The following is a 27,257-nucleotide window of genomic DNA, read 5'->3' as shown; positions in this document are numbered from 1 at the left end:
AAGCATTTCACTTTCCCAATCTAAGTATGCACATGACTTTCTTCACCGCTTTCATATGGAAGACTATAAACCAAACCCATCTCCTTTCTACTCTGAAGTCAGATTCTTCATCCGACTATACGACACCCAAAGTAGATGCCACTTTGTACTATCAGTGGATAGCCTCCTATATTTGACTCACTATTATCTTGATATTTCCTTTTATGTTGGTCTTGTTGCTTGATACATGCCAACACACCACAAGGGCCATTGGAAAGCAGTAAAGAGGATACCTTAGTATATATGAGATATTTATCAAAATGACCTGCTATAGGTTGCGTGTTGCTGCCAAAAGTGATTGCAATAAGTTGAGGACCAAGACATCATTGTATACATTTTGAAAATCATGATGAGAGGTGATAAGCTGCACCAAGTTAAATGTACATTCAAGTGTCTTTTAAAATGAAAACCATCAATGAAAAATGACAGCTATAAGTCTGTTGGACTAACTCGAGTGGTTGAGTAATCTGAGCGCTTCATGCAAGAGTTCTTGGGGCCAATCCCCCCTGAGCTGGGTGCCTCTGTTGCATGCCTCATTTGATTTTCTTATCAGGGCACGCACTCTAATCAATACCAGGCAAGTGCTTGGAGGTTCCCCCACAAGGCCTTTTTTGGAAAAAGAATATGACCTGCTAAAGGTCATGGATTGCTACTGTTGGTGATTGCAATAAGTTGACGACCAATACTTCTAAAATGGAACTTCTTATTGCTTTCAACATTGAGGATTCAGAGAAAAGATCAAAGCTAAATGCACTTTCATGGATCTTTTAAACTACAACCAATCTATGCAAAATCATATGCTGTAAGTTGCAGGTTGCTGCCAACAGTGATTGCAATCAATTGAGAACCAGGATTTCTATCATGGAACTTCTAAGTGCTTTAAAGATTGACAATTTGGTGAAGATGGCATGATATAGACAGCCAAATTGTCAACGATATACCGAAGAACAGCAATTTCAACATAACCACAATGTTGCTTTATATGGTTCCTACGGATCTCATTCTCAGTCCACAGATTTGCATCAAGTACTCAAAAGTTACGTATCTTACATCAGCAAATAATCTGGACAGAATATATAAAACTGCACTGTATTTGTTTCGATATGGGAAGGAAACAAATAGTACAAAGTAAAATATGACGTCTTTGACAAAGTTTCCTCCTCATCTTGAATGGTAACTCATATTCAACAGACCTGCATTCAGATACATTGTTGTAACACATTCACCTCCAGTAATTACTCATAGTGGACAACCTTGTATACAGCTAAGAATACAGTTAAGATCATATCTGCACATCAAACAAAAAAATCACAGCACAGTGGTAATCATATTTAGACATAGAGATATATGAATAGAAACAGACTAATCTCACATAAAGAGCAGCATAAACTGTTTTTGGGTAACTAAATATGCAGCAAAATAATCATTCTTGTTCCAAACAAATCTACATCAGATGTACAAATTTTACATGAAACTTTTAACGATAAATATATGATGCACGTTCATCAACAAATAAGATACAAGAACAACTTAATAAGAACTCACCGCAAGACCACAATCCTGGCTAAGAATAGTTTGATTGTCTGGATTCACAACTACTTCACAGGACACGACTTTCTGCAAATATATTACACACAATTAGAGTTTGGTATGCATAATTCTAGTCACAGAATAGAAATCGATTCTAGTATGTCAAAGTATTTACTACATGTATCCAAGCACACAGATCCATAACGACTATATTATGTTTTCAAGTGTCAAAACATTGGGATTAGATGGGAATGTTGTAGTGAATCCAGTCTCCGTGCAAAGTTGCAAAACACTACATTCTAGTTCAAAAGGATGGCCTTCAAATCATTGCCATTACTTGCATTATATAGATACACATTCATGGAAATTGCACAACTATCTTGATTGTTAATTTAGTATATCTCTTCTACAATGTGCATTCCTACGTCATTCACTTTTCCTACATGATTATTTCCTCCTTCTTTAACGTACTCCTGTGATTCCTGCTACTTCTGTTGTTCTGGAAAGAATTTTGCAATTATTTGAAGCAGCTAGTACCATTGCCAGTGTACAAAGGAAAAAAGAGTTTAAAAAGAGTTTTCCCCCTCTTGATCTATGACAGATATTAGATCATAATCAAAAACAGTCACGTAGCCCCACATGGAATTCAAAATACAACATATAATTAATGAAGTATTATCATAATCCCTTGGCCATCACAATGACAGAATATTGTCAGCAGGAATCACATGCATAGCTTTTACAAACTGCCTGATTGTTGGAATAACTTGATTGCCACGCAAGATTCACAGTAATTTCCTCATTTCAATCATCAGCAGCACAGCTAGTTTCCAATCTTGTTGCCCAGTCACTTGTTTAAAAAATGAACTCAGTGCAAGGCAAATAAATGGGATCAACATAACTGTAGTGTGAATTGTTTGCTCCAAATTAATATCAGATTGCACAAACTTCAGTTTAATATAGTTACGTCCTAATTCATAATCGAATTCTGTTGGTAAACCAGCGTAGCTCCAGTTTAACTCCAGATCTACTAAGCGCTAAAAGGGATAAAAAGGAAATTTCTCAACATTTAAAAGAACCCTAGTTAAGATCAATCTATGCTAGCATGTGTATTAATTGATGCTTGGTATTCTTATACTTCCTTTTTACCTTATGGGTTTTTTTTAATATTTGATTTATAAGAGCAGATTTTACATATTTCATCCATGCTGGGTCGTAATTTTTTAAATAATTCACACATCCTTCATACTGGATTGTAGAAAGCACCTCACTTCTCTTAGTGCAATAACACTGATGGTCTAGACTAAAATACACTAAAAGATATTAAAACCATTCATCTTGAAAATGGCATAGAATTGATGCCCAGTTCAAGACCTCAGCAGAAGTTTGATATCACACACCATGAAACAAGCGAATGATGTGTACAGATTGCAGAAAGGAATGACAGAAGTAGAAGATAAGTTTCAGAACAGGATAAATGTATGACAAGATACACATGATAACCTAGAGGGAAGTTCAACATGCTCAGTACATAGAAGTTGTGCAAGACACTTGCAGAATTAAGCCTACAGCCCAACATACTCCAACAGAATGAAACAGACTCTCTGACATACAATGGAGACCTGAAAAGGAGGAACTACAACCAAGCAAATTTTGACAGAAAGCATTTAACTGAATCAGCAGTGAGAGGAGCATACAAAGACATCTTAAAGAATACATATCATGCTGATTAAAGGACAACATCAAGGTGCAGGGTATTCCAACAATCATCCGAAGTGAGATCTTTGAAGACGTTCTAGCATATTCTAGTAGCATGGAACACCAGTGGAGAAGCAGAGATTGAAAAACGGATGGAGAAATGTGAGACAAGAGCATGTTTGCCACTGTCATCCTTTTAAAATTAGTGGGTTGCCTAGGGATAAGATGACAATGCTTGTGAAATTTTCATGCACACCTGCAATTAATGCAAAATCAAAACTTCACCTTCCTCGAAGATTTTCCAGATCTCAACCCTAAAATTTTCAGCTTTTAAGACTGCTGTAAATTATAATATAAAACAGCAGCAAAAAAGATCGCAACTTTTTACTTCAAACAGCTCCAAACTTCCCCGCAATCAAACAAATAAACAAGTTTAGGCATATTCCAATATGCATCTAGGCCATTTGAACTCTCTTATAAATAGATTACAGTAAGATAAGCTTACTATGATTTTCATTGTGTTACAGAAACAAACAGAAACTAAGTTTTTCTCAATTTCTGTGCATTAAAAAACAGATTAAAAAAAAAAGTTAAAAAATACTTGAAAATGCATAAAAAACAGTGTTTAAATTCATAAAAACAGTCGGTCATTTGTTGTATGTTCTGTTTTCGCATTTAGAAAAGCATGTTTTCATCATTACAGTTGCTTTGGGTTGCATGTCCATATTAATTTTATGCATTGGTTTCCATCCCATTTCCAAACACAGGGTTATTTATAGCTTGCTGTAAACTCTGTTTTATTGTTTTATTGCTTTATTGGTGCACTGTAGGTTTGATTTGAGGGTTATTGACTGTTTAATGTGTAATAGTTTGACTTGAAAAGTCACCTAATGATCTGATATGGGGGTTTAACAACTTGTTATGCTTACAAGAACCTCCCACTCAAAGCTTAACAAATATATGATCTAGCTTATGTATGACATTTGCAGAATTAAATACTTGAAACAGGTTTATGTTGTTTGTTTTTAACTGTTTAAGTGCTTTAAGTCCATTTGTTTCTGCTGATATTAAACACCTAGGAGTTCACCCGAATATCGTGGGCTACGTCTCCTTGAGCTTTTGTCATCTTGACTTGGCTCTTTGGAATTATGGTAAACTTTCTTTTACAAGTTCCAAACTTAACTCCAAATGTTACTGAACTGAACCAATGGGCTTAGAATACCATCTATATCCCTGTCATGGCTGTCATCACTCTGCAAACAGATCTAAGCTTCCTTAGACTTGATTCCTTCAATCAGTGCTCTGAGCTACCCTGAGCTTCTAGATGGCACTAACTCCTTCAGAATTCTTCAACTGTCTCTGAAACTTCTTCTACTGTCTCCAGCACATATCAGACACCAACAATAGACTGATCATTTGATCATTTGCTGCCTGAAACTTCCCTGTAGCATCACGGCCTTTAGAAGTCTCCAAATGCTTCTGCAAATCCCTGCAATGGATTTAGAAGGCTCATTACAGTCAGAAATGACTGTTGGTTTGCTGAGAATGAGTACTGGTAGCTCCTACAACTGCCTCCAACCCCTGGTGGCTCTGAGCTCCAAAATCAATCTTCCTGGATGAAATTCTCCATGAAGATGACTTCCTCAGCTTCTCTGGACTATTCCATTGGCTTCAGAAGGCTGCAATTAGCCTAGCTAGCCTCTTGTTTCACTCTCTCTGAGTTTCTCTATCTCTCTGGCTCTGCTTCTACAAGAACTGCTCCTAGAGTGTATTTATGCAATATCCTCTAAGGATACTCCACCAAAATTGGTTAACCGCACTTATCTTCAGTTAAACTTAGCATATCCACCTAAGTTTAGCCACTCCGCCAGGCTGACCGTCGGAGGTAATCGTTAACAATAACTTTCTGTTGGGCGCACATATGAGGCGGTATAATCCCGGCGGTTAGGGATAAGCCTCCATAGAGCTGGCGATCAGGTTAACTCTCAACCGTCGATCTATCCCGTCCAATCCAACGGCTATCGCATCGTCCGCTCACCAACTAACCCGGACAATCTCCACCGTTGATCTGTCCCGCTCGATCCAACGGCTGTCGCGCAATCTCGCGCAGATTTTTGCACGATCGATATCAGATCGAGAGCGCGTGAGAAAAGCAGTTTTCCCGTGCTACGTGTCGCTCGCTAAGGGTAATCGCGTGAAATTTTAGAATACCGCTTCCAGCCTTTTGTCCGCACGAGATACTGTTTACCGTCTTTCCAAGACCACCCACGTGCTTAATTCGTATTTTAAGAAAGGCGCTTAAGGAAAAGGTTTTAGCGCTTAAAACCAATATTAACCCTTCAACGCTAATACACGTAGAACTGGCGGTCATGTTAACTGCAACCGCATGTACATTGTTTGCAACCGCAGTTAAGTCGAGACATGTGACTATTACTAAGGTCCTTGATCAATATCTGATCACTCCTCCCCATTGGGAATCTTTTGGACCCCAAAAGACTGATATACTGATCTGTACAGTAGATGAGAGTACAGCACCCTCTTCTTTCAGCCTCCATACACTTGCCTTGCATGGCTAGTGCCTTTGAACCAAAACTCGAAGGTAGTCGACACTTCCATTCTTAGATGCGCTTGTCCTCCAGTTAAGAACTATCTTCCTTGAACTCATTCAGAATTTCTGCTGAGAAGTTTACAAAAGGTAGTTGAATATCGCTTCCTTGATCATCGATCCAAGGTGGCTCAAACAAACGTGAGATTACATCACAAATTCATGCAAACTCAACTGAAATTTGCATATGTACCAATGAAAGTATATTTTACTGGGTTAAGAAGTCAAACCACTTCTTACCAAGCCACTTCTATGGCGACTTTTGCTGCTGCAAATTTTCTTCTGACATCTTGTCAAAAAAAACAACATAGTGCAAGAAATAACTAGATGACATAAACTCTTGCTCCATCAAAAGAAACAAATTTCACATCATGTGAATCATCATCATGTCTTTACATCTTGTATACAAATGATCGACTTAAATAACAAGCCGAAAAAAACATGCCTTTTTCAAACAATTGACTCTCCAAGTCAAGCATGTTTAAGAAGAACTTGACGATTCTTTTTCAAAATAGAAAGAATTCCACCTCTTGTGAAACACTTCATCATTATCTCCCTTTTTCAATCTTGGAGACAAAATCAACTTTTTCAAGTCGATATGACATTGCATGCATGTTTAAACAAAGCAATCGACCATCAAGTCAATTACACATACATGTTCAAATACAAGGAAATCATCAACATTCCTTTGTTTATACATACCATTCTCATGCATGTATTCCATTCTTCAACTTTCTCTCAAGTACAATTATAAGTACAAGATCCTCAATCATATGTACATGTACTTACAAAGCTGAAATGAATATAATTTTGCTGCAATAAAGCGAGTCTCATACTCAACTTTTCCATTCACCTTTTTGGTAAAACCCTGCAACTTGCATTCCATTGGCAAATAAATGTTTCAAATCAAAAGACATGCAACCTTAATTGGATAAGAACTCTAACCATTTCTTACCAATCCATATCAAAGGCGCTTCCTTTAACTGCACATCGACATCAACATCCTGAAACACATCAATTATGGAAACTTCCTTTCCATTCTTGCCATTCTCTTCCTCCACTTTCTTCAAATTTCGTGGAAGCATTGTTGGATTCAAAGTCCAACACTTTTCAGCAATATGTCCTTGCTTATGACAATAAGTGCAACACATGTGCATCCTCTTTACAGCATGATTTGCCTTGTCCAATGGACCTTTGGCTTCTTGCCTCCTTTTCTTCAAAAGTTTCCTGTATGTGGCCATTTTCTTCCAACATCTAGAAACACTATGGTTAACCAAACCACAAAAGGAACATGCAATTTTTTTTCCAATGCTTATGTGGAAATTTATCATGCTTTACATAATCAAAAGAAATATGATTGAAATAAGATTTATACCTTTCTCTTTCACCTTTATTGCTTTCATGAGGAGGTGAATCGAATGAAGAAGTGGCTCCCTTCGGAACACCATCAATCTCTCCAATGATTTTAGAGCTTTCACAACTCTTGTTCAAGTGCATGCTTATGAACACCTTCTTGCAAAGTATGTTTCAAACTATTGCATTCCCCATGAATACAATCTTTACAAATTTGAGGTAGAGAACCTAAAATGAAACTCCTTCTAGGAACTGTTTCAATTGCCTTCATGGCTGCTTTGGAACTTTCTCCATAAGATTGTTCATAGCCAAGACCCAAATAAAAGGTCTTTCCTCAATCATTATTGGCTCAACAATGCCCTGTGCATGTTTGCCCAATCCTTTTCCTTCATAGCCCATTTTTTACATCAACTTGGATCCTATGCCTCTTGTATGTTTTTCTAAAGAACCAATACAAACATTCTTAAGGAAATTGAAGACAAACTAGGATTGTTTACCTCTTCTTCAAGCAGATACTTGACTAAGGCTTCTTGGGCAACAAGGAGTTGTGTCTCCAACTCATGCATCTTTTCTAGGTTCATATTTGCAATATGAAGTTGGCTCTCCATTTCCCGCAACTTATCAGAAAGCAACTACTTCTCTTCCTTCATGGAATTCAACTGCTCTCGAAGTTTTGTGCTCTTCCTTTCATCTTCATACATTTCTTTCACCATATCCATCATGATGAACAAGTCTCGCTTCATGTCTTCATCAAAGAATCTTGTGAAGGAGGAGGATTTAGAAAACTCACTTGTAGAAGTTGTCATTATCAAAATGAACAAAAGAACTTCAACCAAATTCACAAAGCTTATTCAAGCAGCCTTTTGCCTTGAGGTCCTTTGGGTAAGGAGAATGCCTTCAACCCTTCTTCCTTCTTGTCCTCTCCTGGACTTAGCTATCAGTAGCTTTCCCTTCACCTTTGCAAACTCAAACAATTAGTCAGTTTACAAACAATCAAACAGTCAAATTCTTTGTACTGTTTAAACACCTTTCAAGTCAAACAAGCAACCTATTGCTTTGTCAATCAAGCAACCTTGCTTGCTCTGTCAATCAAGCAACCTGCTCTGATACCACCTGATCTGAAATGGGGGTTTAACAACTTGTTATGCTTACAAGAACCTCCCACTCAAAGCTTAACAAATATATGATCTAGCTTATGTATGACATTTGCGGAATTAAATACTTGAAACAAGTGTATGTTGTTTGTTTTTAACTGTTTAAGTGCTTTAAGTCCATTTGTTTCTACTGATATTAGACACCTATAACAGTCATATAATGCAGCAAATAAACAACCACACATAACAGCAAATTTAATCTAGAAGTTCACCCGAATATCGTGGACTATGTCTCCTTGAGCTTTTGTCATCTTGACTTGGCTCTTTGGGATTATGGTAAAGTTTCTTTTACAAGTTCCACACTTAACTGCAAAGGTTATTGAACTGAACCAATGGGCTTAGAATACCATCTATATCCCTTTCATGGCTATCATCACTCTGCAAACAGATCTAAGCTTCCTTAGACTTGATTCCTTCAATCAGTGCTCTAAGCTACCCTGAGCTTCTAGATGGCACTAACTCCTTCAGAATTCTTCAACTGTCTCTGAAACTTCTTCTACTGTCTCCAGCACATATCAAACACCAACCTATATCTAGTTTCCATTGATTTATGTGCTATTGATTTGGTAATTGCTTGATGAACTAAAAGAAAGAAGATATAAATAAATCTAATAAGAAATCAAGAACATCACAAGTAGTTATCAAGTATAAGAAAATCTCTCTGCCTTTCTGATTTTCTAAAAATTTTCACTGGAATCCGGGGATACAATTTCAAACAAGATTTTGATTTTTTGTTGATTAAAATACATTTTTGAACAAGGTTGCTTGGGAGCAAGAGCGGAAGCGGGAGCGGGGAGAGACATTTTCAAAAAGCTCCAAGGTCGAGAGTGAATTTGGGAGCGAATTTTATATAATATATACTTTTATATATTTTGATGCATATATGTCAACAAAAGCACGTAGAATGATGAATTAGTGATAAAAAACATAAAAACATGGATTAAACCAGATAACATCATTCATCTAGTAGTTAATAAATTATTCTTCATCAACCACAGGTCCATAAGTTGCAACATCTTGATTCTCATCAACCTTAAAGTTTCAAAGTTCCAAAATTCAATATATATCATTTGTCATCACTAAAGTTGTACTTGTAACCATTACCAATTACCAAACCATAACAAAGATTCAAGAATATCAAAGTTTCAAACATGAAATGAAACATTCCATGAAGCATCATATTCATAATTCATTACCAATGAGTTATGAATACCAACTTCAAACTTTAAGCTTAAATTGTCATATATTGTTTACAAAAAATACCATAATATATATGCAAGAATCAATAGTTATAAAAAGTACTACAAAGTACAAACTATAAACGACATGTAAATCTATACTCTAAAATGTCTTTTTTCCACGAAAAACATCTAGTTTCTTCGAGGATGATCCATGAGTCTCCTCACGCATAGTGGGATGACCATGTCCAAAACTAGAAGGCACATGACCTCCATGCAATGTCGCAGATGGAGGTGGCAGCAAAGGCAAAGTTGGTGCTCGTGCAACTTGAGCACTACTAGTGGAAGATGGGAGTGGCATGGATGTTGTTGCTTCATCATTATCTCACAAAAGTTCTGCTTCCAATTCTTCTAAATGTATAGCTCCATCCTCTAAATTATCCTCCACTGGGTTGTTGTCCAAGTCATATATCATCTATTAGCATAAGCCCGCTCACAATAATGTGTTAACAACCTCAAGTTGTAGTGCACAAAAACCAAGCTTTCTGCTCGATTTTCATTGACGCAGACTTTTCTCACATTATGGATGAAGCTATAGGTGCTCCAACACCTCTATGCAGAAGAAGTATTAACGACCTGTGAAAGCACATTTTATTTCCAATTTTTCCAAAGGTCCCCCAGAGCCATACATGTTTCACCATGTGACAACATCCATTCTGTCCCTATCTTCGATTATATGCAAAGAACCAAACACTCCAGTTTGACTGAGGTATTTGCCTAATTCTCCACGCAAGCTAGCACACTCCTTATCAAGGACCAGCTTGTCTAATGTTGCCATATACCCAACTTGTACCTATGGATTTCTATGGGGTTTGGTCCTAACCCCACCCCCAGGTGTAGGTTTTCCCAATCCAAGATGGAGAGTAGCATTTTGGCATAAGGATATACGCCAAGGCATGTGGTGGAACATTAAATTTATCCCACCGGGCACACACATGTTATCCATCTACTCATAAACCTCCCCTATCATCGGTGCATTTGTATCTGCAAAACGAATCATGTTATAAATGGGCTTGGTGTATTGCAAAACATCCTTCACATTTGCAGAAAACAAACCATCAACAACAGTGTCCTCCACCTCTTCAAAATCTTCCCTGTCAATTGCGGTTGCAACCCTGTGCTTTAATACTTGCCAATGTGGACTTGATACCATGCTAGCCAATGACTCTCTTACCTTCAAAAGGTGCCTAAGGGTGAGATAATAGCTAGCAAATCTAGTCTTCCCAAGCTTCAATCTATCCTTGAGTGACCACAAAAAAACCCATGGGTTATGCTATGATTGGTAATAAATTTTATCATTCTCTTGCCTCTCTTGTACAATTCATTAATCCATCTGTATTAAAGTTCCTTGATCTTAATAGTGCCATGCATCAAAAGGTTCATTATGTGAACCAAACACCTAGACCAAAATATGTTGGGATATTTATCCTCAATGATTACTCCTACTGCCTTACAATTAGAAGCATTATCAGTGATGACTTGGATGACATTGTATGGCCCAATACTTTCAATTGTTTGAATTAATGGTTGTGCAATGCTAATGGCAGTCTTGAACTTTTCTGAGTAATCATGTGATGAAAGGAAGACTGCACCAGTAGCAGACACACCAAGAACATGGCTTGCCTTTTACATTTGTCCAGCAATCAAATACAATGCATACCCCATATTCATTCCTAGCATTTGTCAATTTACCCCAAGAATTTGTTATATTGGCTTTTTCACGATCAAGTCCCACAATTCAAGCTTTGTCATAACCAAGGCTCTTATATCCTTATTAAATTTATGGTATGTTTTATGCTTGCAACAATTACTTCAATGTCTTATTAGCCCAATAATAATTCCACTTTAGATTCCAATAGCAATCACAATAAACTTCAGTAGCAATCACTTAGTATTTACTTTAGATCATCATTGACAGTAATTGTAGATAGAACATCATCAACAATATGCACAAGAAGACAAGCCAAGACAATGAACACAGAGATTTAGGCTAATGCTAGGGCAAAACCCCACAAAGGGGGAAAACCCAACCAATCCTTCTTATTGATAAATATCAAATGTTCAACAGAGAGAGAAGATCCAATTTAGTACAATGATGACAAAGTCAAAGTCAAGACTTTGACTATCCAATGAAAGATGACCCAAATCCAATGTCAAAATAAGAAGCACAATCTAATCCAAAACAACCTCAATCAAAGTATGCAATTCTGATATTTGTCAACAGCAGTCAATGTGCCCTAACCAGTCAAGACAATGTTGGTTAAAGACCAATCAAACCTCCAAAGAACTCGATCAAAGTAGCAAGAAACTCGGCCTCTTGAACAGGTCAAAGTCAACCCAAAACAGTGAAGAAAACCAGTCAAACTGAGCCAAAATCCCCCCAGTCAATGTTGGTCAAAGTTGGTTGAATCAGAAAAGCCAACGCAGAAGTCAAAGACGCCGAGAAAGTCCTTTGCACGTGTGGATGGAAGAAGTTGCCTCAGATGTACCAACCAGTCAAATGATGAGAGAGAAGTTGTTGTGATGAAGTGCCAAAATGAGGAGACCAAATGGTGTGTTTATAGTGGTCAACGTGGGGGCCGAGGGTCATGAATTTTCACCAATGAGTCGACTTGAAGATGGGGCAAATTTGAAGATGAGACCAACTTGAAAAATTGCCACTTGAAGGTGTGCAAAAATTCTAATTTTGAAGGAGCAGGAAGATGCCATCAAGAGTGATGTATGGGAGTAATGAGCCATCAAAGGAGGGTCTTCCAAGTGGGGGAATTAGCCCCTAGTTGCACTCTTTAACACTCCCTCTCAACTAGGGAGAAATTCCACCTATCAACATCCATTCACTGCTATGCCATCATGTCCATCATGTACCATCTCTGCAACTTGTCTCGTCTCTGTTGAATATTGATATCATAGTCCAATAAGAAAGGATCGAAAGAGGGTGGGTCACAAGACCCTACCACCCTCGCCAAAATGACAAAGGCAAGTCCTCATGTCCAGGAGGTAGAACCCCTATCAGGCTTGATCCCTAGTGATCAAGTTGTTGAATAGCATGCATCCTAATCATAGGGAATATAGTACTACCTAACGCATCCGTCGGTAGTACTAATTAACCCTAACCATTTTTCCCAACTCATTGGCAAAATGAGATGTACTTCCCAAGTGTCCTAGACTGCAAGTGTAGGATGTAACTTGGGGTATGCACAAGGGAAGGTGAACCACTCACCTTGTTCTCATATAGCGTACTCCATAGGGGAAGGTGAACCACTCACCCTATACTCACATGTTGGGGTATGTACCCTACAGGGGAAGGCAAACCACTCACCTTGTCCTCATATAGCTCCAAGAAGTACCCCAGCCCCCCAGGAGCTCCCAGAGCTCAATGCTCAACTGAGACCCTCATGGGAGGGTCTTTCCGCGACTCCAAGTCTCTCTTTGAAAGCTAAGAACTTGGCCTTCCCCAAATGCTTTGTAGGGATGCCAGCAACTTGTTCATATGTCCTGATGTGTTGGAGCCTTATTACTCCTCATTGTACCATATCTCGGAAAAAAGTGGTACCTAATATCAATATGCTTGGATTGGTCGTGGAACACGGGATTCTCTGAAAGGTGAATCCCACTTTGATTATCACAATAAATGATGGTGGTATCCAGCATGTGCTCAAATAGCTCACTGAAGAGCTTCCTCAACCAAATGGCTTCACAACAAGCCATACTAGCTGCAATATATTCAGCCTCAACAGTGCTCAATGCAACAGACTTTTGTTTCCGGCTCATCCATGAAATTGAAGCAGACCCCAAAGAGAAGCAGCACCCTGATGTGTTTTTTCTATCCACCACACTGCCAGCCCAGTTGGCATCAGTATATCCATGTAGTCTTAGATCCCCGACAGTGTATCTCAATCCATAGTTGATAGTACCATGAAGATATCTCAAAAGATTCGTTGCAGCAAACCAATGAATATGATGAGGCTCAACCATAAATCGACTCAATGTATTAGTAGCAAAGCATATACTTGGTTGGGTGTTCACCAAGAACATTAAAGCTCCCACAAGTTATCTATATTCAGTAGGATTTGCAAAATCCGGACCAACAAGACTTCCACATAACTTCTTGAAATTTAGTTCCATTGGTGTAGTCATTGACTTGCATTCCACCGTGCCACATCTTTCTAACATATTCACAATATATTTTCCTTGAGAAAGGAAAATCTCACTTGCCTTTTGTCAAACCTCTGTTGAAGAATGTAACTAGGTTCGGTCTTCATAATTGTACTTGAAGTCAAAATGTAATATATTTGTCAAAAGAAAGCAAAAAGAATTTTATTATTATTTTAATTGACTTGTTAAAGCATGGGTTTCATGCTTGGGTCAATTGTTATAGGTCAAGCCTCCATTGTAGGCTTTAGGTTATTGTCAAAGTCAATTTTGTTTGAAGACTCCTCCATCCATCAAAGTCTCCTTGTTGTCGAAGGACTCATCATCAAGTCGGCTTCCCTCAATAATCTCATGTCGGCCTAATACAGTGACACATCTCTTCATATGCTCATGTCCACTCATTTCAATATCTAATCAACTATATATAAGAGTATGACCTTCGATCAAATTACAGTACAACAACTCAACAATTTAAGAGATAGAATTTGGTCCTATTAAAGAGACAAGTTTCGGTAATATTATAGTGAAGGAACTCGGATTGATTGCAAAGATTATCTCGATGTAATTCACAGTGTGACAAATCAAATATCACAGGAATAGACTTGGGTTTCAATGCTATCATAGTTTCGGTGCTAATACAGTGAATACATTTCAATGATATTACAGTGGATATATCTTGGTGCTACCACAGTGAATGTCTCGGTGTTATCATAGTGATGAAGTCTCGGTTCTTCAGTATCTCAGTGCTATCACAGTAATGAAGTCTCGATGCTAGTGCTATCACAGTGATAAGGTTTTGATGCTAATGGATAAACTTCGATGTTATCACAGTGGACAACTTTCAGTGCTATCTTAGTGAGTAAATTCGGTGTTATCACACAAGGATGGTTCAGAGATCATTGCTATCTCAAGATACAAGTTCGGTGCCATTGCAAGGATCAAAGTGTGAAGAAGAATGACTGCTACAGGAGCAATAGAACTGAAGAATGACAAGGTTGACTTGATGGATGGAGGTAGTCTCGAGTCTAAGTTGTAAGGGTCTTGGTCATCTCATCTTGAATCTACTGAAGGAATAATTTTGACCAGGTTTTCCCCTAGAGTGGGGTTTTGGCCTGGCAGCATGCCTACATCTTGAGTCCTCTTCTATTTGTTTCTTGGCATTAGTCTTGATGATAAGAAAAGATAATTCGAAAGAACAAATAATAATAATGAAAAACATCACATGATAATGTCATAATAAGAGACGTCGTGTAACTGCCTCACTTTCAATTTCTCAACATGGTATCAGAGCTAAGGTCATGATCAAAGGCAGTTTGAAGACCACTCAGTGAAAGGTTCTATTTGCATTTGTCTTGAAGAACATATCAGTTAGATCAAGATCCCAGCGTAAGAAGGAGTTTAGAGTTAGATAATTTGGATCATTTCGGAAATTGGGTTCTTGGATTTTCAATGAAATCACAGTGAAGAAAGATGATACTTCACTTAAATTACCGAGAAGGTTTCGATGAAATCAAGTGACAAGATTTTACTTCAGTGATATCTCAGAAGCAAGTTCAGTGTGAAGTAATGTGTCACAGTCATGTCATAAAGGAATCGGGCTCAGTAATATATGGTCAAAACATTGTTATGTTTATGGACTGAAAACTATCACAAAATTGATATAAGTACAATGAAAAAGATCTACAATGATCTCGACACAATTGCCTATGGAGATTTATGACTTCAAGAGGTATGATAAGAACTACTATAAGATCAAAGATGAGGCCATCTCCACATAACTGAGGAATCCGAAATTTGTCCTATGGAGAAAGAAGCCTTAAGGATCTGAATTGAAAGTCTGAACCAGCTCAAGGAAATCAAGTAAGTATTGATGCATATACAACGAGTATAAAAAATGTACTAAAATCAAAGGTATGAAAACACAAGGTAAGTATAATCATAAGCTTTTAAGATTTTCAATATATCTAACTTTAAATGGTTCATAGCTAGTCTAGGGTAAAAATTGTAATCCTTAGATAACATACATATTAGAACCTTAATCCTTATCCTCTAGGATTTACAAACAATCTAGGGTGTCAAGTAAAAGTCTTGTTGTCGATTGAAAGAATGAATAACTTGATCTTCGATATCATAGGATTCCATCCTCCATGGTTACATAGAAGATCTAACTTGAGAAATTAAATCATGTTCTTGGTATCACATGTTTTGCTTGAGAGTATGTATTACAGGTATAAAAGATCATGGTTGAATACAAGGAGAACACTTCAAGGAATCCTTACAAGGTTTGAACATCTCCAAGTATGTCTTAGACTATACATCTTATAAAATTCTCTTAATATAAAAAGTACGTTCATCTTATTTTGAAATTTGTGTTACATTACTAACATCGTTATGTCTAGCTGTCTTAAATCATAAAGATTCTTGTTTAGGGTGATTCATCTTTTGATAAATCTACCCTCCCTACATCCTTGATTTTTCTTATAGAACCCTAGACAGGTTCTCTGGAAAACCCTAACCTAAGGGTATGTTGACAATGAATGAAACCCTAATCTACTTAGGGTTATTGATGGAGTCTAAAGAAATTGCTATTATGTTTGATATATTGATGATGTCATGTTTGGGGTTTTGGTATGATCATGAAAACCCTAACTTGTTAGGGTTGAAATGGTGTTGTTTGAAATCCCGAACCTTTGAAGTTCTGGTAATGTAGGGTTTGCTTTGTTATATTATGAAACACCTAGATCTTTAGGGTTTGCTTTGTTAAAATTGGCAACTAGGGCGAAACTCCATGTGGGTCATCTTATTTATGGCAGCTGATATTTTTCTTGGATCCCTCTCATCGAGAGGTGTAGGATTGATCTAAAGATCATCCGATTCCGATAAGTATTCATGGAGTTGTGAATTTATTTGTGTTATAAGACAATTCGTCAAGGTCGGCCAGCAACCGAATAAACCCCACATGTGCTCAACATTTTAGTATAAATAGAGGTGGCCTTCAAGTCATTTCAACACACACTTGGGATCTCTTCGTCTCTCTACTTGTCTTTGGGTTTTAGTAGGAGGAGAGATCCTAAGGGATAACGTTGCCCTCATCTAGAGGGCAGAAAAGCCGGAAAAGTCGGCACTGCCGGAACTGCCGGGAACAACCGAAACTGCCAGAACTGTCGGGAACTGCCGGAGCATTTGTCTCCGAAGCAGAACAGCATGCAAGGGATAGTTAACTAACATTGGGACAGTTGTATGGCACTTTAGCAGCAAATACACCAAACATGCAATGTTACAGCTAGCATGCAAGGGACAACTAGCATGCAACAACAAGCATGCTACGGACAACAAGCAAGCAAGGTGCAGCCAACACATAGGTCAGGATGGCAACATGGTATAGCAATGGCACAAAATGCAATACAGTGATGCGTACATTCATGATTAATGAAGCATAATGAGATGCAGCATAGTGATGATGGGTGTAGCAGGATGCAACGCGGTGAGGTGCAACATGATGACGAAATGCAACGCAACGATAGGTGAGGGAGTCACCTTGGAGAATCAATTGAAGCAGCATGTCTTCAACTGATCTCATGTATCATCTTCTTAGAGATGATCTATGCTCTTATCTAGATAAGTCAAAGTGTTGACTTATGTTGTAAACGTACTATCTCTCTTTCTCTCTGTTGAACTATTGAAGAACATAGAAGAAGAATTGATCAAGGGTTTCCCCACATTGGGGTTTGTCCCTGGCTAGCACCACATCTTGTGTCCTCTTGTCTTGGCTTATCTTCTGCGATTTATGTTTATGTTCTATCTACAGTTTACTTTAATGATGATGTGATTGCTAATCTGGAAAAGATATTGACCTAACTGTGAAAATTGAAATAAATTGCTCTAAGCATAGAACATACCTAAAATTAACATGTTATCAGAGCTAAGGTGAAGACAATGCCCAAGCAAAAGTGAAAGAGAAATCACTGAAGACAGTTGGGAAAGGACAAAAGGATCAATGGGTTCCTCATCCCTCTTCAAATTCACCGAGGGTGAAGTCAAAGCAGAGAATATTATCAGAATGGCGCAGCTGAAGTTTCTGAGGCCTACCTAAAGATCACTTCATTGGGAAGTTCGGATCTAAGGGTGGAATGAAAGGCGGATGCCTTGGTTGCAATCAGTTCGGCCATTATGCGAAGGAGTGTCCGAATGGCGGAGACACATCTCTTGATGAAGATAACAATCATTCCAGGGACATCTTCAATGATTAAAGGAATGACAAGTAATTCAGGTCATCAAGCAAATGGCCGACTCTTCAAAGAAAGCAAGGAACCGCAGGTATGAAGAATCAAATGTTGTTTCTGATAAGATAAAGAAGCGTTATCTTGTATTGGCCCTCTCCTTCAAATTCTTTGGGAATCTGGCCTTCAAGACACTTCATTGGATAGATGGGTGCACTCTCTAATTTGGTAGAGATGGAAACAATCGTGGGATTATACTTGGAGCCGATGCCACCTATCCAGGAAAGGGTGTAGGGAATGTTAACCCTCAATTGAATGAGGGTAACTCAATTCATTTACAGAATCTCTTTTATACCTGATCGCAAGAAGAACCTGGTGTCCATCTCAACAATGGAAGTCAAAGGTTTCAGAGTGGCACTCATCGATGGAAAGATACGTGTTTGAAAATATAATTTTCAAAGATGTTTTTGAGTTCAGGGTTGTATCAAGTTGCAGGAAGTCCACTGGGGACCATGTCCATTAACACATAGCACCAAAGGTCTGTGAGTCAAATGGTGACAGGGATGCCTAAATTCAAAAAGAGCATGAAAGTACATGTCTGAGATGTACGAAAGGAAAATCTTACAAGGGGACCATTCCCCTCATGTAGCAGGTCCACAGGTTTGGAACAACCCGAGGGGTTTGAGATTGATGATCAAGAATCTCACGTATGCAAGTGGAAGAAAGCCCTCTATGGCTTGAAGCAAAACTCCCCGGGCGTAGTATGAGAGGATTGACAATGGTCAGATGAAGCTGAGATTCACTAGGAGTGAAACCGATCCAAACCATTACCCGAAGGTTATGGATGATAGACCTCTCATACCGGCACCTTCTGAGGACAACCTATTTCTAACAGGTACAAACCCTCTCATTTGCAGAAGTAAGAGGGAGTTGGATTCCGAATGTGGAATGATAAACTGCAAGCATGTGACTACCTCGAGGATCTTAACTTTCAGAAGTTATATGGTAGTGATGTCGGACCAGATTTGGGAAATGCCTCTGAGTTTCATAAACTCATCCGCGTTGATGTTCTTGGTGAACTTCCGTCCAGATATATCTTTTGCAATTAGCATGGTGAGCTCATATTTGGTTGAGCCTCACTGGATTGGTGCCAACAATCTTCTGAGATATCTTTGGGGCACAATCTCTCATGGATTGAGATACACTGTCAGAAATATGAAACTGCATGATTATTCGAATGCTGACTAGACAGGCAAGGTGGAGGATCACTAGAGCACTTCTCAGTGCTGGTTCTCTTTGGATTCTGCTTCGATATCAGGGATGAGAAGGAAGCAGAAGTCGGTTGCTATAAGCACTGTCGAGACCGAATAGATAGCTACGAGTATGATCTCGTGTGAAGCTGCATGGTTGCAGAAGCTCTTAAGTGAGTTGTTTGTACACATGATGAATACCACTATGATTCTCTGTGATAACCAGAGGTGGGATTCGATTATTGAGGAATCCCGTATTCGATAATTGCTCCTACAGATAGACATCAGATACTACCTTATCTGGGATATGGTAAGTCGATAAGCAAGGAGGCTCCATCGCATTGAGACTAATGTACAGGTCGCAAACATTTTTGTCAAAGCCCTGGGGAAAGGTCAAATCTGTGACTTCCCCGAACGACTTGGAGTCGTTGAGAGACCTTCTTATAAGGGTCCTGCATATTGGATGCATTGAGCTCTGGGAGCTCTGGGGGGCTTGGGGTACTTACTGGAGCAACATACGACCACAGGGCCCTGGTGGTGCGCTATGAACAAGATGATTAATTCTCCTGTGGGCCGAGATGATTAGTTCTCTATGGCGACTGTGAAACAGGATTATTCGTTCTCCTGTGGGCCGAGATGATTAGTTCTCCGTGGCGACTGTGGATCAAGATGATTCGTTCTCCTGTGGGCCAGGATGATTCATTCTCTGTGGCGACTGTGGAACAGGATGATTCATTCTCTTGTGGGCCAGGATGATTCGTTCTCCGTGGCGACTGTGGAACAGGATGATTCGTTCTCCGTGGCGATTGTGGAACAGGATGATTCGTTCTCCTGTGGGCCAAGATGATTCGTTCTCCGTGGCGACTGTGAAACAGGATGATTCGCTCTCTTGTGGGCCAGGATGATTCGTTCTCCATGGCGACTGTGGAACAGGGTGATTCGTTCACCTGTGGGCCAGGATGATTCGTTCTCCGTGGCATCCACTAACAGGATGATTCGTTCTCCTATGGACAAGATGATTCGTTCTCATGTCGAGGCATCCTACCCATGCAGTCTGGGACTCATGGGAAGTACCTCTCATCTGATCAATGAGCAGGGAAATGAGGATAGGGACCATAGTAGTTGTATCGATGGACGCATCGTTGTATCTACCGTACTCCCTATGCTAGGATGACCTCCATTGATCTGGGATCAGTATGAGTGGTTTGAGACACTCTCTTGTGATATTGATCTAGGATCAATAAAACTGACTTCGGGTCAGTAAGAGTGATGTGACACACTCTCTTCAGATGAAACTGACTTCGAGTCAGTAGAGAATGGTATGAGACATTCTCAATCAATTCTTCTTCTTCATGATTCAGCAGAGCAGAGCAGAGTAGAGCTCAATAGAGCAGAGCAGAGCAAAGCTCAGCACAGCAGTGCAGGGCACTGATGACAGAGATAGTACAGTCGGACATAAGGATCGGCAGATGGAGTTCTCCCTAGTTGAGAGGGAGTGTTAAAATTGGCAACTAGGGCCAAACTCCATGTGGGTCATCTTATTTATGGCAGCTAATATTTTTCTTGAATTCCTCTCATCGAGAGGTGTAGGATTGATCTAAAGATAATCCGATTCTGATAAGTATTCATGGAGTTATGAATTTATTTGTGTTATAAGACAATTCGTCAAGGTCAGCCAGCGACCAAATAAACCCCACATGTGCTCAACGTTTTAGTATAAATAGAGGTGGCCTTCAAGTCATTTCAACACACACTTGGGATCTCTTCCTCTCTGTACTTGTCTTTGGGTTTTAGTAGGAGGAGAGATCCTAAGGGATAACGTTGCCCTGATCTAGAGGGCAGAAAAGCCGGAAAAGCCAGAGCTGCCGGAAAAGCCGGAACTGCCGGAAAAGCCAGAACTGCCAAAAAAGCCGGAACAGCCGAAAAAGCCGAAAAAGCCGAAACTGTCGGAAAAGCAGGAGCATTTGTCTCCGAGGGAGAGCAGCATGCAAGGGACAACTAACTAACATTGGGATAGTTGTATGGTACTTAGCAGCAAATACACCAAACATGCAATGTTACAGCTAGCATGCAAGGGACAACTAGCATGCAACAACAAGCAAGCAAGGTGCAGCCAACACATAGGTCAGGATGGCAACATGGTGCAGCAATGGCACATAATGCAATACAGTGATGGCTACATTCATGATTAATGAAGCGTAATGAGATGCAGCATAGTGATGATGGGTGCAGCATGGCGCAGCGCAGTGAGGTGCAGCATGATGACAAAATGCAGCACAACGATAGGTGAAGGAGTCACCTTGGAGAATCAGTTGAAGCAACATGTCTTCAACTAATCTCATGTATCATCTTCTTAGAGATGATCTATGCTCTTATCTAGATAAGTCAAAGTGTTGACTTCTGTTGTAAACGTACTATCTCTCTCTCTCTGTTGAACTATTGAAGAACATAGAAGAAGAATTGATCAAGGGTTTCCCCACATTGGGGTTTGTCCCTGGCTAGCACCACATCTTGTGTCCTCTTGTCTTGGCTTGTCTTCTACGATTTATGTTTATGTTCTATCTGTAGTTTACTTTAATGCTGATGTGCTTATGCTTGATAATGAATTCCTAGATATGTGTGCTTGACCTAATTATTAATGGTCATAAGTCCTAGGGTTTGGAAACAAGCCCTCGTCAAAGTTTGATATATTAGGATGATGTTGTTTGGGATATCTAGGGTTTTGCAGCTAAACCCTAGTAGTAGTTAAATTCTCTAGTATGTGTGATATGACGATCTGGAATCTATGAATCTATATAGTGATTGTTGGGATTGTGTAAATGATAGATCTAGGGTGCACATCAAACCCTAGTAGAAGCTAGTTATGTTGTTCATTAAGTTGTGATCGTTGTTGAAGCTCATGTATGAAATCTAGGATATGTATGAAATCCTATTGAGGAATCTAACATATGAATTCTGATAATTGTTAGATACATTACTTGTTTGAATTATTTCTAGGGTTTTCCATATGAAAGAACTTGTCATATTGTTGAAAGAATATTGAAACCCTAGATGAGTTTAATATTTTGAGTTGTTGATGTGATTTAGGGTTTAACAAAACCTAGGCAAGAAGTTGAAGTATTGAAGTATAGTCTCTTGTTGATTATGTCTATAAAGTCTAATAATTCCGTTATTATAAGATTTTGATATGGTTAACCTCATGCTTCTATAGTTTTGGTTGTACTTGCTATCTAAGTTGTGCAGGTACAACATCTTCAAGATGGTGAAGATGATCGTAAGTAAAGTTGATGTGATAAGCATGATATATGAATGACTTTGATAAGAAGGATGGAAGCCATGAAAGATTCTCCAATAAGAAGAAGCTGATCTCCCTGGGTTAAGAGGGAGCCTGGATAGAAAAAATCTCCCTGGTTGAGAGGGAAAGAATAGCATAGTTTTGATTGGAGAATGTATTTTCAACAATATGTTGCTACATGTGAAGTAGGAAAGGAAAGTGTATGATTGAAGAATCTTTTATCAAATATTCGATTAATAATCCTACTATAATAAGTTGAAAAGCAACATCTAGTTGTCTGGAAGACCCCGAAGGTTTGTATTTGATTATGTACATTTGAAAGTGTACTATTGATTGGGGTTGTGTTTGTACAGGTAAATCTCTTGAAGTTTTGATAACATGTTGGTTACGGATCAATTTGATCGGTAGAGATTTGTTGTCCTTGGTCTGCTGGATCAAGGAGTGTTGAGGCTTTGTGAGTGAAGCATTGCCTAGGAGGACATCTGGCCAGCACTTTGTGTTGATGTCTAGGTCTCGAAGTTGGGAGGGTGGTGTTGGTCATAGAGCTCTGACCTCGGATACACACCTAGATCCTTGGGTTGATGGTTAGCAAGTAAGCCTGATGGGGCTGAAAGCTTGAGTCCATCTTAGTCCCACCCAGATAGATTGCCCTGGTCAGGAATCTAATATGTGGCATTACAGTGCCTAAATTGTTGAGATACCAATGGATAGATTGCCCTGGTCAGGAATCTAGTCCATGGCATTGCGGTGCCTAAAATTCTTCATAGATGATGTGTTTTGAGATCTTCCATGTACCTTTATCATTATATGTAAATATGAATACCTCCCTAGTTAAGAGGGAGTGTTGAATAATGTAACTACGTTCGGTCATCATAATTGTACTTGAAGTCAAAATGTAATATATTTGTCAAAAGAAAGCATAAAGCATTTTATTATTATTTTAATCAACTTGTTAAAGCATGGGTTTCATGTTTGAGTCAATTGTTATAGGTCAAGCCTCCATTGTAGGCTTTAGGTTATTGTCAAAGTCAATTTTGTTTGAAAACTCCGCCATCCATCAAAGTCTCCTTGTTGTCAAAGGACTTGTCATCAAGTCGGCTTCCCTCAATAATCTCATGGCGGCCTAATACAGTGACACATCCCTTCATATGCTCATGTAGGCTCATTTCAATATGGAATCAACTATACATAGGAGTATGACCTTCGCTCAAATTACAGTACAACAACTCGACAATTTTAGAGATAGAATCTTGTCCTATTACAGAGACAAGTTCGAATAATAATTTAGAGACAAGTTTCGGTATTATTACAGTGAAGGAACTCGAATTGATTATAGAGATGATCTTGGTGTAATTCACATTGTGACAAATCAAATATCACAGGAATAGACTTCGGTTTCAGTGCTATCACAGTTTCGGTGCTAGTACAATGAATACATTTCAGTCCTCTTACAGAGGATATATCTCAATGCTACCACAATGAATGTCTCAGTGTTATCACTGCGAATCTTGGTTCTTCAGTGTCGGTGTTATCACAATAATGAAGTCTCAATGCTAGTGCTATCATAGTGATAAGGTTTTAATGCTAATGTATAAACTTCGATGTTATCACAATGAACAACTTTTAGTGTTTTGATGCTAATGGATAAACTTTGAAGTTATGACAATGAACAACTTTTAGTGTTATCTCAGTGAGTAAATTCAATGCTATCACCGCAAGGATGGTTTAGAGATCATTGATATCTCAAGATACAAGTTCGGTGCCATTGCTAGGATCAAAGTGTAAAGATGAATGATTGTTATAGGAGCAATAGAACTGAAGAATGACAAGGTTGACTTGATGGATGGAGGTAGTCTCGAGTCAAAGCTGTAAGGGTCTTGGTTGTCTCATCTTGAATCAACTGAAGGAAGAATTTTGACTGGGTTTTCCTCTGGACTGGAGTTTTGCCCTGGCGACATGCCTACATCTTGTGTTCTCTTTTATTTTTTGCTTGGCATTAGTCTTGATGATAAGAAAAGATAATTCGAAAGAACAAATATTAATAATGAATAACATCACAAGATAATGTCATAATAAGAGAAATCGTGTAACTGCCTCACTTTGGATTTCTCAACAACCTCCAGGCCTAGGAAGTAATGCATCAACCATAGGTTCTTCATCTCAAATTCTAAAGTCAACTCCCTCTTACATTGATAAATGAGAGGGTTTGCACCAGTCAGAAATAGATTGTCAACATATAATACCAAAATAAGTGGCATGTCCTTTTCAACCTTGAAGTATAAGTTCAAATCAGCATAGCTCCTTGTAAATCCCAGCTTCATGAGATAGCTATCAATCCTCTCATACCAATCCCTAGGGGCTTGCTTTAACCCATAGAGGGCTTTCTTCAACTTGCATACGTGTGTCCTTCTATCTTGCTCTTCAAACCCCTGAGGTTGTTCAAGGTAGACTTCTTCCGTATGTGAGCCATGTAAGAGTGTAGTCTTGACATCCATTTGATGTAGATTTCCTTGATTTGTAGCAAGGGCAACTATGGATCGTATAGGGGTGTATCGAGCAACTGGTGCAAATATTTAATCATAGTCAACTCCTTCCTTTTGAGAAAAGCCACGGGCCACAAGCCTTGCCTTGTATTTTTCAACCCTTACATTGGCTCCATGTTTAATCTTGTAGATCCATTTTGAAGCGACCACGGCCTTGTCATTGGGTCTAGGGACCACTTCCCAGACATCATTCTTCATGATTGACTCATATTCCTCAGCCATAACATCTTTCCATACCTAGTACTTCACAACTTCTTCGAAAGTGCAAGGTTCAATTTGAATGATAGTACTCATGGCAACCAAGTATCCTTGACACTTGGTGGGCTTCTTACTTTCCCAAAATGTTCCTCTCGAGGCAACATGATTTTCAGCATCTTGAAGTGTATCTCAGAGCCATAGAGGTCTTTTCTTTGAGGTAGAGGGATCACAAGGAGGTGGATCAAGTGGATCCATTGGGCCATCAGTATTGGACATGGGATCATCCATCGAAGATCTTGTCTTTTAGTAGCATCATCATCCTTCCTTGTGATAGGGAGATCCCTTGCTTTTCTGAGGGAAATGTCTTCATCAAAAGTAAAATCTCCACTTACTTCCACATCTCTTTGACCAGGTATATAAATTCGATATGCCTTTGAATCTTCACTATATCTAACAAATACACCTTTCTTCCTAGAGGCTTCCAACTTGTTCCTTTTCTCCTTTGGTACATGAAAATATACAGGGCAACCAAAGATTCTAAAATGAACAACATCATATTTCTTACCAGTGAAGACTTCTTCGAGTGCCTTGAAATCCAAGCTTTGATGAGGACTCCTATTTTGAACGTACACAACAGTGTTCGAAACTTCTCCCCATAAAAACTTCGGTAGACCTTTAATCACAGCAAGGGTGGCTTCCATAATTTTTCAATTCTTTCTCTCAACAGCTCCATTTTGTTGTGGATTATATGGAACGATGGTCTCCCTCTTAATATCTGTCTCTCTGCAAAAGTCATTGAATTCATTAGATTCATACTCTATTCCATTATCAATTCTCAATGTCTTGATCTTCTTTCCTATATGATTCTCCACCAAAGCTTTGAAAGAACGAAACCATCTAAATACTTCATCCTTCTTCTTCAAGAAATAAATCCAAGTCTTATGGAAGAAGTCATCCACAAATATCACATACTATAAGTATCCTCCTAATGAAGTCACGGGCAAAGGACAAACCATGTCAAAATGGATCAGTTGAAGAATATTAGTTGTCTTGCTCTCACTAGAAGGGAATGGTCCCTTCGTATATTTTCCAACTGCACAACCTTAACAAACTCCTTCATGATTCATGTGCAACTTGAGCATCCCTGTAACCATATTCCTTACACTAGGTAAGGCTTTGTAATGTAAGTGAGAAAACCTTTGGTGCCATAGCTCACATTGAATAGAGGTGTCATTTGCCAAAGCTCCCAAAAGGATTCCACCAACTTGATTAAGACCATCAACCCTGAACCCAAGAGTAAAAGCATATTTAAAGTAGTTATTCCATGCACATACCTTTCCATCAATGAAAGCTACCTTGAAGCCTTTGTCTTCCAACACAAAAATAGACACCAAATTCTTCTTCAAATCGGGCATATACAAACATCTTGAAGATGTATGGTTTGACCATAGTTCAAGTGAAGAGAAACAGTTCCTATCCCTTTCACAGGGTAGGTGGCATTATCTCCAAGAAAAATATTTAGATTAGTCTTCCTCTCAACTAAATTTGAGAGAACCTCCTTATATCCAGTGAAATGCCTTGAGATAACCTCTGAAGGAGAGGCAATAGATAAAGCATAAATGAGATAATACTCATCTAGTTTTTCAACAACATTATCTCATCATACTTGGCATTTCTTGTCCTCTTGGGAGGTTGATGATTTCCTTCTCAAGCAACAGGAGAATTCCTCTTTCTTTTGTTGTTAGACTTATTATTCCTTTGACTGTTGGTGTTATCCCTTGGAGGATTCTTCTTGTTAGGACATTCTCTAGCATAGTGACCAAACTTGTTGCAATTGAAGCATCTTCCTTTGCCTTTTCCTTTGAATCCTTTCTTATATCCTTGACCTTGCCTTCTTGAATTTGATGGACCAACATCATTCCTTCTTTTAGCATGAGCAGAGAAGACAATAGGTTCATTTCCATTGAAAGTCTAATCTCTTT

The 27,257-nt window shown here is 38.8% G+C and overlaps 1 protein-coding gene across 2 annotated transcripts in view; it reads right to left on the bottom strand.

Moving 5' to 3' along the window:
• Window positions 1-869: 869 nt before the first annotated feature.
• Window positions 870-27,257, bottom strand: part of LOC149193748 (uncharacterized) — a 109,397-nt gene continuing 83,009 nt past the window's right edge. For both annotated transcript variants that reach the window (XM_089404890.1, XM_089404891.1), the window contains exons 2-3: window positions 1,585-1,656; window positions 870-1,327 (exon numbers count right to left, since the gene is read on the bottom strand). In XM_089404890.1, the coding sequence (XP_089261016.1) occupies window positions 1,322-1,327; window positions 1,585-1,656 (78 nt within the window). In that variant the 3' untranslated portion in view covers window positions 870-1,321. The remainder of the gene's footprint in view (window positions 1,328-1,584; window positions 1,657-27,257) is intronic.

Source organism: Pinus tabuliformis, chromosome 2_2 (assembly GCF_031772625.1).
Source record: "Pinus tabuliformis cultivar Carrire ecotype Pingquan chromosome 2_2, CPIR1, whole genome shotgun sequence".
NCBI classification, from domain to species: domain Eukaryota; kingdom Viridiplantae; phylum Streptophyta; class Pinopsida; order Pinales; family Pinaceae; genus Pinus; species Pinus tabuliformis.
This window is presented reverse-complemented; position numbering and strand designations above follow the sequence as displayed.